Below are 10,492 nucleotides of genomic sequence, written 5' to 3'. Positions count from 1 at the left end.
TTGAGACGGTAGAGTCTCGTGCTGATAACGTATTATAAAATAAAAACTAATTATTAAAATCGAATTAGTATCACAAGAGAAAATCAAAAAAGAGGAGAAATAGTAGAGAAAAAAGAGAGAGAAACTTTGTATTCATTAGTTTTTGTGTGTTTTTTCCATCTAAATAACAATACCTTTTATAAACATGAAAATGTTATAATAGACATTCATAAAATTGTTTACAACATTAACCATCTTTATTTGAACTCGAGACAAATGCATAAGCGAAGTTTAAAAATTGAATACATATTAAATAGTAGTACCTATTAATTTTTTATTAAATTAAGTACTTTATTTGCGTGATAACATTATTGTTTGGGAAGTAAAAAAAATGTTCTTCTTTGATCATAGTGGTTTCAAATATGTTACTTTTATTATTTAGAGAAACTCAAAAAATTATAGAGAATTGATAGGGAAAATAGTGGAAGGGAGGAGGGAGTAAAAAGAAAAAGAAAGCAAAATTGTATGGGTGGCCGTGGCGCCATCTTATCTCTTTCAAAACAGATAGAAACTGGGGATTAATAGGAGCTGATGATAGTGATGGGATTAAGGTGATACAGAAATGAGGAACATGGCTATGGCTATGGCTATGGCTATGGCTTTGCCTTCTTCAGCATCACCATTTCTTTCTTCTACTCAAAAGCAAGCTTATTTCACCTCATCAAGAAAGTCCCTCCATCGTTTTGTCACTCTTTCTACTCTCTCTGAATCTGATGATCTCTTCCTGGCCGCCAAACACACAGTAAGACTCTTTCTTGTTTACCCTTTTCAGGATTTTGCTAAAAGATCACAACTTTAAAGGTTTTTGGTTTAATTTCTGTTTGGGTGTTAAATCAAGAGACTTTCTTGTTTGCCCTTTTTAGTATTTTGCTGAAAGACCACAACTTTAAAGCTTTTGGTTTCTGTTTGGGTGTTAATCTGTTTCTTTGTATTGTAGGTGGATTCATACGTGAAGAGTGGTATGGTAGTTGGATTGGGTTCAGGTCATTCTTCTGCATTGGCTATACAGTATCTAGGTCAGAAACTACGAGCTGGTAATATAAAAGATGTCACTGCCATTCCTACGTAAGTTCAAATCTCCGATTGCCTCAATGTCTTGATCCTGGTTATACATTAAAAAAAATACTATTGTTTTGTTTCGATTGTTGTATTCGAATTGTATATAGTATATCATTTATTGTGTTCAGAAAGGGAAATATGATACGATCGCATAATCTAATTTTGGCTTGTATTGGCTCCGTGTTTATTGTTTGTTGTAGTTCATAGTGCAGATTAACTTGTGTGTTGAATAGGCATACTCCATGTCATATTGGTGTACTCATCCTGAGTCCCTTTCAACTTGCCTTTTAGGGCGTGTGTTGAGAAATGTTTTTATCTTGGAATATCAATTTCGGGATCATTTCAAGTGTTCGTTAGATATATAGTTGACATATGAAACAGTACAAAGTGGAGGATTGGACATATGATGGTAATGTAGTGTTGATATTTTTGAGTATTAATGTGACAATGATGTCTAAATATTGGTTGAAGTAAATAATAGAGTTCTATATTTGATATTTGTCAAGGAAACTAGCTCCCAGTCAATCCACTTTAACCCCGTCAGCAAAAAAGGTATGGTTTGCTATACTAATCCCTTGTAGACATTCCACTCCATTTGAGCCTAAAAACACCCTTGTTTCTTCAGAAAAAGCATTTTAAGCAATTTAAGAGAACCAAACATCAGAAAATGAAAATGATTTCATCAAGGAGTGCATTTTCAGAGAGCATTTTCATCATCCAAACTCAGCTAGAGTTTAGTCCCAGCTATTGGTTGAATGTTAGAATGTATTTGATCGACTATTTTGCCCTTCTTATTTATTTTCCATAATTTGTACTTGTTAGTTTCTCCATTAGATCTTTATACAGCTTTTACCTATAAGTTTCCTGCTTTTAGGATGGAAGCCTTGTTATTGAGTTTGTTTGTTTTTCCATTAGGAGTAATCAGGAACACTCTAATGCAGATGTGTTAGCAGTGCAAGTGAAGCAGCAAAGGCAGGAATCCCCTTGGGACAGTATCATGATAGTTATAAGGTGCACCACTAATAAGATTCTTCCTTAGAACATTGCATTAGGACCTGTTTACAAATTTGAGCATCTAGTCACATCTTGGACCTGCATATGCATTCAGATTGCAGTCAAAGCCAATGTAGCTATTTGGTTTAGTCTCATTCCCATAATGCAATTATTAATGAACTTAGCAGATAGAGATCTTCAGTGAGGAGGGTATAAATTGAATTACCTTGGCAGGCAAGAGAGAAAGACCTTTTTAAGTAAAGTCATGGTAAAATGATCTTTCATTGTTACTATGATTTAAGTAGTGAAACTTTAAAGCCTAATAACCTGGGACTTTGCTCTATTTTGTCATTTATTGAATCATATCATTGAAGCTGAAATGTCTCGTGCTGTCTATGTTTCTTACATAGATTGATCTAGCATTTGATGAAGCTGACATTATGGAAGAAGAAACACTTGCTGCAATAGTTGGTCGTCGAAAACTGCAGGGAGATGATTCTATAATTAAAGAGAAGGTCTGTCATATTTCATGTGGTTGTTATGATTCAACACTATTTGTCTCTCTTTTGTATTTCTTATCTTGATTTGTAACATATTATTGCTTCTTTTAGTGTTTCAGATTGAAGTTCCTTTATCTTTTGTTGTCTTCCGTATTAACCACTGACTTCTTATGAGGTTGCATTGGCTAATACGGATGCAGACTATTTTGGAAGCAGCTGATCAACTGATATTTATTATAAAGGAAAAGCAATTCAAGGGCAGTGTAGAAGGTTCAATTCCAGTACTAATCAAATCTGTAAGTTCTGTACCAAATATTCTACTGAATGGTGATGAACAAGTGTTGCTCAAAAGGCGAGAACTATCCTCATTTAGCTTATTCACTTCTCAGGTTAACTGGCTTGAAATAGCTGAAGAAATAGACGACCTTTTCTTAGGGGATGCAGAGGTAAAGTCAAATCATGTATTACCCTTTTCAGGCATAAAATTGTTCTCTCTCCTTGCCAACCCCCGATGTTTGCAAAAGACCTAGATAGGATACATTTCACGGGCAAAGTAATATTCTTCCTTAATGATAGTCTTCTGGATATTACGTAATTAGATCACATTTGCCCCACTTAGTTTCTATGGGCCAAAGGAAATGATACTTTTTCTTCCTCTTTCCCTTCTCTTTTTTACCTCCGCGAATGGGATTACTGGGCCTCTTTGCCAGTGCCACGAGCTAAATTTGCAGTCTTCTTTGAGATATTGTCTTTTTTAGATTGTAGACTCTATTTTCATCAACATTTCGAGCACCTATAAACTAATATATCTATCAGTCTCTCATATTTGTATTTTCTGCTTGTCTTTCTGTTTTATTCCCTTCCTTTCGTATTATTGAGGCGTGTTGTTATACTGAAGCATTTGTTATGCTTATTAGCAATATTTATGAAAATCCAAGAAGCGCAGTTAGGTCTCAATCACTCTGCTTCTCATGCATAATATACCTCAGCTGATTGCTTCCTCTGGAAATTATAAAATGTTATAAGAAAGAAGTTATGGAAGCCTATATGCTATAGACTTGTCTTTTTTAGCTTAATTAATTACTGAAATGTTAGTGATGTTCTGCATCTCCTTGGTAACCTTCTATCCTGTTTACATATCCATTAGCCACAAGTATGCCATCGCCAGGTATGTGCCACTCTCATTATATCTTGTTTCTGGTTTACTCAGCTTAAAATTAAATGTCGATTTTCAGTCCAGTGCAAAGTAATGTCTGTTTCTTTGAAAGGTAAGTTCTTGACTTTTGATGTAAAAAGCCCACTATTAAACTTCTCTTTCTAGTTAAGGAAAGTTATTGACTTTTTATGCAAAAGTCCCACTTTCAAACTGCACATTATAGATTAATCTTCGTTCATCGTTGAACACTGCACTTGATATTTTGTAGAATGTATGTTTTCCCTTTGGTTTTGGTGTATGTGCCTTATTAATCTGGAATCAGATAATGTGGCATTATAATAATGTCAATACTCATTAATAATTTATGCAGGTTTGGAGGAGGCCAGCTATAGGATATGCAGGTCCACTTGGAGGTGATTTCCCTTTAGTCACTAAAGAAGGGCACAACATCCTTGATGTCATATTTACATCTCCAATGGAAAGCCTTGGTATATCTCCATCTCTGAATTATTCTTTGCCACTCTTTTTGAACTTGTTTGATGCTAACTGTTTACCGCCCATTGTTCATATGGCAGTTGAAGTGGCTAAAATCCTTGATCAAATTGATGGTGTTGTGGAACATGGTGTTATCTTCAGGAAACCGTTAGTTCTACAACCACTTAAGTCTAGTGATCTCATCTATTTCATGTTTTTGCTATCGTTATGCTTGACACATGAAATGTTGGATGGATATTGGATTTAAGGTCTCTGTGCTTTTAGTTATTATAAATGATTGGCAGTGATGCAGAAGCACGAAGTCTTAGTAGTATCTAACTTAATGTCCTGAGAAGAAAATAATTTTCCTACCTGAATTTTCTTTCCTCTTCTGCCACCTTTCAGCTTTCCCTTAAAATTTGCTTCTACTTTCACTGGATTAATTTCAGGTGCACAGCAATCGTTGCCTCAGAAAATGGGCTGCAGATTGTTGATAACACAGTTCAGATGGAATCAAGCAACCTATAAAGGAGAAAAGCTTAGCATTGTGATGCTGTAATCTTTGAGTCTTTATCTCACTCTCCACTGTTTTCTATTTCAAGTGTTCTGTAACTTTTAAAATCCGGGAGAAGGCTGAGATCTTTGAGTTGTATTTTACGTTCTTTTTATTGGGGATGCTTTGTGAAACTAGTATGTTTTTACAATTTGTCTTCAAAAGTCGGAAGAGAAGAAAAGTGTGGAGAATTTTCTATTCCCCCTTCTTGCTGGTAACAGGCAAGAATGTAAATAGAGATAGAAACTTGCTTCATCCTATTGGTTAAAGAGCTGGACATCAAGTTTTTTTCCTCTCCACTTTTATCCAGATTGTGATTTCTGTAATCTAATTGGCAATTTCTGGACGTAATTGGTGAAGAAAAATCACTAATGAGTAATGAAAACAAAAGAATTATAGTGGTAACTAGGTACATGATTTGATATTTGTTTTTTTGGACTGATCACTAGTAGAACAGAAAGGCCAAAGAAAGAGCTGTATTAGGCACAGAAAGGCCGATACAACCAACTAGGAACAAACTATTACTATCATCACTCTTCTAGATATAAAAATCTTACAACACAGTGCTTTACAAATTCGTATAAGTGGGCTAATCAATCTCGCTTGCTTTGTATCTTTGAAAATGATACTACTATACAGGGACACGTTTTCCACGGTAGCGGTCAAAGAACTGCAGAGAGAGAAAAATAATCTCAGACCAAAGAAACAAAACAGTAACCACTAGAATGCATAATGTTAAGTTCGATTGAGTAAATAATATGTTCGTGCAACAGAAGAACTATATAAGAAAAATGCTTTCTTTCTTTACGTTTAATATCTAATGCTACTGAAGAGATACTTGTTGGTTTGTATGAGAAAAACAATCATTTGATTTTATAAACTGAAAAATTGATCTTCTGCTGAACTACTTTGTGGATATATAATATATTACAGTGAGGCAGGAAGGTTACTAACTATGGCAATAGGGGTGCCGGTAGAAACTGAAATGCGAAAAATTGCACCACAGAAGGATTTTCCCTTCTGTGGGACAGACTTTAATGCAGTATCTCAACATCTACAGGCATATGCATGAGGACCAGAATGTCGGACAATTACTTCATGATTAGGCATCTCGATACTCGATAATTCTCTATGATCCCTTCCTAGAGTAAGGCATGTCCAGACTCAATCACATTAACATCACATATCTACCAACCAAACGGAATTTTTTGGTTAATTTATCAGGGTAGCAATAGAGTGATACATAGAATACATGCATTTAAACACAATACCATGACTTGATAGTATAATCAATGAAGAGAGAGCCCTATAGTATGGCTTCCCATTTTCATTCAGGCAAAATACAAAGAGACTGGTCATATTCTGTAAATGTTTAGGGAATGCCATTAGAATAATCATATGGTGGTTTGTGATAAAGATGATAAAAAAGAAAAGAACAATAAAAGAGAAACAAATATTGCAAAAGAGAGGGAGGAGCCAATTCTTTGGACATTCAGTGGCAGAAGCAACAACATATCTTAAAGCAATTTCTACTGATGGGGTGAAAAAATTGGCAGTTTCATTCTATTCCTTCTATGATCCTTGTGATTATTGTATAGCCTAGTCATAATATGGGGCACTTAAGACTACTTGTCTACTTCCAGATTTTTCTCTGTAAAATCTAAGGATGATCTCCTACACCATATAGCAGCCATTGGTTCCTTCTACCAGAAGCATATCATTCTCCAATCAATCTAATATGTTAAAGGACTACACACAATTGAAGTAAGAAATTGCTTTCTTAAAAACTAAATGATTCCCCCAAACTGAAAGAAATGCAAGAAAAAAGTATGAATGATACAACCAAACATACCGATCTGATATAGGGCTGCTGGAAGATCCAACCTAGAATAGGTATCTTTTGCAGAAAAACTGCCAATGTTGGCCAGAAACCACTGTGAAAAATTATAAATCAGCACTCAATTACAGCTAAAAGATTATTAGGCAGTCATGAACCTTGTAGCTAATTTACCTGAAAAGAACCACAAATCCATATGCCTCAAGAATCATACCCAGTATAGGCCAACCAATAATAACCAAGAAAAAGCCAACACCAAATGATATTGTTCCCTGGGCAAAAAAAAAAGAAAAAAGAAAAAGAAAGACACACATAATAAATAACAGAAATAGAAAAGATATAAACTAAACCAACAGTTCTAGAGAGAGCAAGAGGAATTGTTGAGGTGAATGGGAAGAAAAAAAAGGCCCAAAGCAACTAAACCTTGTAATTACTACGTTTACTGAAGAACTGCAGTGATGACTTGAGACCAATGGTCAGTGTCACTCCTGAGAAGAAGAGGATCTGATTCAGTAAAATAACACAATGTCAAATGGCAGGCAGGAGCCAGAAAACAGATGAAAGTGGTAAATGACAGGTCAGAGAAACTTATGAGATGTGATGATAATGGCAAGACTCTGTACTTACATTGCCCATGGCAATTAGTCCCTTGTCAAAGAACAATATGATCCCCAAGAACGAGAAAAACACTCCAAATCCTGTCAATCCTAGCCCTATCTCTGTTACAACAAGCAGCCCAAAGTTAGCAGACATAACGTTTCAAATAGCGGTACAACATGCTTCTTTTTTCAAGTTTGCCATCTCAATAGCTAAGGTCTTAACTGAGGAGAGACATCATATTGGTAAAACAATGAAAGAATGCAGACTTCTTTACCCCAAACAATAGGAGATTGTTTTGCTCCAATTGATTGGAACACTAAGCTACAAGCCTAAGATGCAATTTCTAGAACAGTTTATGACAATTAGGTCAAACTAGCTGTTACAACATGAATTTGCAATCGATTTACTTTTGCAAACTAGATGTTACAACATTCCCAAAGCAGTTGATCACAGTTAAACAATAAGAACATAGGTCCAATCGACTTACTTTTGCGATCATTCATTTCGAAGGAAAGCATTTTGGCACCTTCAATTCAAGCCAAACACAATTGAAACCTACAACAGAAATCCATCATAAATACAATCGAACAAATGAGCTCACACTACAACACAACGCAAAACTCAAAATCAAACAAGTTACTTAGGGTTTCAAAACAGATAGAAATGTTCAATCAAACAAAATCTCCACAACTCCTTCCTCTAGTACACAGCAGTTTTAATTCGACTCAATATACTTGTTAAATTACATACCTAATTCATTGAACCAGTATATGAATTTTTATATCAAGCGAAATCCACAAGTCTGAAGCCATCAGGACAACGAAATCCAATTGATATCGTGGATATTCTCCAACACACGAGATAACAACCATTTCTTAACAAGGAAGCTGTTGCATAGGGTTTCAACTCGATTTGATCGAAATTTATGTAAAATACAAGTTAATTTACATTGAATTAGACAAAATACACTTGGGAGTGCTCATCAACTATATGAATCCAAACAATTTTTTACCGAACAAACCTGAGAAATGGAGCCTCTGGAGGTGCCTTTTCGAATAGATAATCACGTTGAACTTTGAAGTAAAATAAAATGAAAAGAAAGTGTACTAGTCCTCGAGTTATCAATGTCATTTTTTTATAATAAAAAATACAATTCGGTGCACTAAAGCTTTTGCTATGCACAGAGTTCGGGAAAGAATCCGACCACAAGGTCTATCTTGCATTTCTGTCAGAGGCTGTTTCCAAGGCTTGAACCCGTGACTTATTTTATTTTCAATTATTATTTATTATCTTTAATGAAATAATTTATATTCATACAAATATTAAGATTAATTTTAAATCATAATTTTTTTTATTTTTTTTCATATAAAAAATTATGTTGTACCAAATAGTGTCACATAAAGAATGATTGGAGGAAAACCTTATGAGGATTATTTCAAATTTGAGTAGTCATTTTATTTAGTTAATTGTTTACATTTCCAAATTTGTTACTTTAACCGTACTTCAAATATTATTATCTATATATATATTATTATAAAAATATGAATAATAGGGTTGGTTGACCAAAATATCCACTAAAAATTGATTTACTTATTTGTCCCTTAAAGTAAAATTTCCTTCCTCTAAAAAAATTACTAATGGGTATAAATATAATCTTTTACTAGGTTAAACAAAACACATTTCAATTAGAACTAAGATTATTACATGATACATATTATCCTATTAATATTAGGAGCTTAAAATTAAATATATTTCAAGTAAACTATGAGTAAAAAATTTCTACACGTTTTATAATATTGGTTGACCAACATATTCATTAAATATTGAACGACTTTTATATCCTTAATGAGTAAATATTTAATAGTAATAACTTTAATTAATTTCAAAGTCCTACATATTTACATAATAAGTAAATAATAATTATTTAAAAAAATAGTAAATGACAATTTTATCTATTGTAGAAAAATAGTAAATAATAATTTTATCTATTATAAAGTCATTCAATAAAGGACAAAACGTTCGATCAACAATTCAATGAGATACAACCTCCTGTCATCAATTTTTTTTTCCTAAATTCAAGATGATTTGATACCCAACTCCTGAATTTCGGGTCGGATCTCAATTTGAGTGTTGGATCTCTAGTTAGAAATCAAGGTAAGACTCTGGAGTGTCGGCGTTGGGTCCCGAGTTAGGTGTCAGGGTGGAGTTTCGTGTCGGGTGTCGGAGTCAGGTTTCAGATCAAGAGTGGAGGTCGGGTCCTAGGTCAAGTATCGGAGTGGTTTCTTAATCGATCGTCAGGGTCGAGTATAGGGATCAGATACCGGTTCAAAAGTCAGATCTTGTGGTCGGGTTTCAAATTAAAAATTAGAGTCGGGTCTTGTGTCGGAAGTCGAGATCGGTCCTATGTCAGATTCGAGGTCTGATTCCAGTTCGCAAGTCAAATCTAAGGTCTGGTGTCAGAGTCAGATCTCGATTCAGAAGTCGGGACAGATCAGGAGTCAGAAATCAGGGTCGATCTCGTGTCGGATGTTCGGGTCGGATAGGGTCAGATCCCAGTTCGAAAGTCGGATGTAGGGTCGAATCTCAAGTTAGAAGTCGAATCTCGATTCAAGATTCGGATCGGGTCCTACGTCGGGATTTGGTGTCGGAAATGCAGTCCCAAATCAATTTCAGGTGTTGAGGTCGGATGTCAGTGTCAAATTTTGAGTCGAATTCAGAGTCGAATATCAAGATCGGATCTTAAGTCAGAAGTCGGGTCTCGAGTCGAATCTTGAAAAAAGGGCTGGATCGAAAAATGGGCCAGGAGTCAGGGTCATGTCTTGGTTTGGAAGTAGAGTCTCGATTCAGGTGTCGGATATCGAGATCGGATATCGGGGTCGAGTCCCGAGTGTCGGGATGAGACTCCGAATTAGTCATCAGAGTTCTTTTTTGTATGACAATTGATAGGGAGTAATGTGCAAAGCACGTTCATAGACACTAGTTATTATAAAAACACGAATATAAATGTTGATTGATCAAATTAGCCACTAAAAGTTGATTTACTTATTTGGCATTTTAAGTTAAAATTTCCTCCATCTAAAAAATTACTAATGGGTATAAATGTAATTTTCTATTAGGACTAAACAAAATATATTTCTATTAGAACTAAGTTTATTGTAGAATACATATTATCCTATTAATATAGGAGCTTAACATTAAATCTATTTCAAACAAACTATGGGTAGGAAATTTCTACATGTTTAATAATATTAGTCGATCAAAATATTCATTAAATATTGAAT

The 10,492-nt window shown here is 34.6% G+C and overlaps 2 protein-coding genes across 3 annotated transcripts; one reads left to right on the top strand and one right to left on the bottom strand.

The window, feature by feature from the left end:
- The first annotated feature begins 442 nt into the window (after positions 1-442).
- LOC129872885 (probable ribose-5-phosphate isomerase 4, chloroplastic) lies at positions 443-5,073 on the top strand. Its single transcript, XM_055947832.1, has 9 exons — positions 443-781; positions 977-1,104; positions 2,040-2,109; positions 2,502-2,606; positions 2,792-2,887; positions 2,981-3,037; positions 4,118-4,235; positions 4,323-4,389; positions 4,671-5,073. Exons 1-9 carry the CDS (start codon positions 602-604, stop codon positions 4,747-4,749), a joined length of 900 nt encoding a protein of 299 aa, XP_055803807.1. The 5' UTR covers positions 443-601; the 3' UTR covers positions 4,750-5,073.
- Positions 5,074-5,122: 49 nt separating this feature from the next.
- LOC129872886 (vesicle transport protein GOT1-like) lies at positions 5,123-8,318 on the bottom strand. 2 transcript variants are annotated; one of them, XM_055947833.1, is made up of 7 exons: positions 8,233-8,318; positions 7,699-7,766; positions 7,239-7,330; positions 7,035-7,115; positions 6,786-6,883; positions 6,627-6,708; positions 5,123-5,444 (listed from the first exon to the last, which is right to left on the bottom strand). In XM_055947833.1, the coding sequence occupies exons 2-7, from the start codon at positions 7,727-7,729 to the stop codon at positions 5,406-5,408; spliced, it is 423 nt and encodes a 140-aa protein (XP_055803808.1). In that variant the 5' UTR covers positions 7,730-7,766; positions 8,233-8,318; the 3' UTR covers positions 5,123-5,405. The 2 variants fall into 2 exon arrangements, with proteins under 2 accessions (XP_055803808.1, XP_055803809.1); XM_055947834.1 differs by lacking the exon at positions 8,233-8,318 and adding an exon at positions 7,962-8,206.
- Between the last annotated feature and the right edge of the window lie 2,174 nt (positions 8,319-10,492).

Source organism: Solanum dulcamara, chromosome 11 (assembly GCF_947179165.1).
Source record: "Solanum dulcamara chromosome 11, daSolDulc1.2, whole genome shotgun sequence".
NCBI classification, from domain to species: Eukaryota; Viridiplantae; Streptophyta; class Magnoliopsida; order Solanales; family Solanaceae; genus Solanum; species Solanum dulcamara.
This window is presented reverse-complemented; position numbering and strand designations above follow the sequence as displayed.

Excerpts from the sequence above, each read along its gene's own strand:
- LOC129872885 (XM_055947832.1), top strand. The coding sequence starts at position 602 with ATGAGGAACATGGCTATGGCTATGGCTATGGCTATGGCTTTGCCTTCT. Across the intron at positions 3,038-4,117 it reads TTTTCTTAGGGGATGCAGAG|GTTTGGAGGAGGCCAGCTAT; the intron begins GTAAAGTCAAAT and ends TAATTTATGCAG. Across the intron at positions 4,390-4,670 it reads GGTGTTATCTTCAGGAAACC|GTGCACAGCAATCGTTGCCT; the intron begins GTTAGTTCTACA and ends GATTAATTTCAG.
- LOC129872886 (XM_055947833.1), bottom strand. The coding sequence starts at position 7,729 with ATGCTTTCCTTCGAAATGAATGATCGCAAAA. Across the intron at positions 7,331-7,698 it reads CGAAATGAATGATCGCAAAA|AGATAGGGCTAGGATTGACA; the intron begins GTAAGTCGATTG and ends TTGTTGTAACAG. Across the intron at positions 6,884-7,034 it reads GTAAACGTAGTAATTACAAG|GGAACAATATCATTTGGTGT; the intron begins GTTTAGTTGCTT and ends TTTTTTGCCCAG.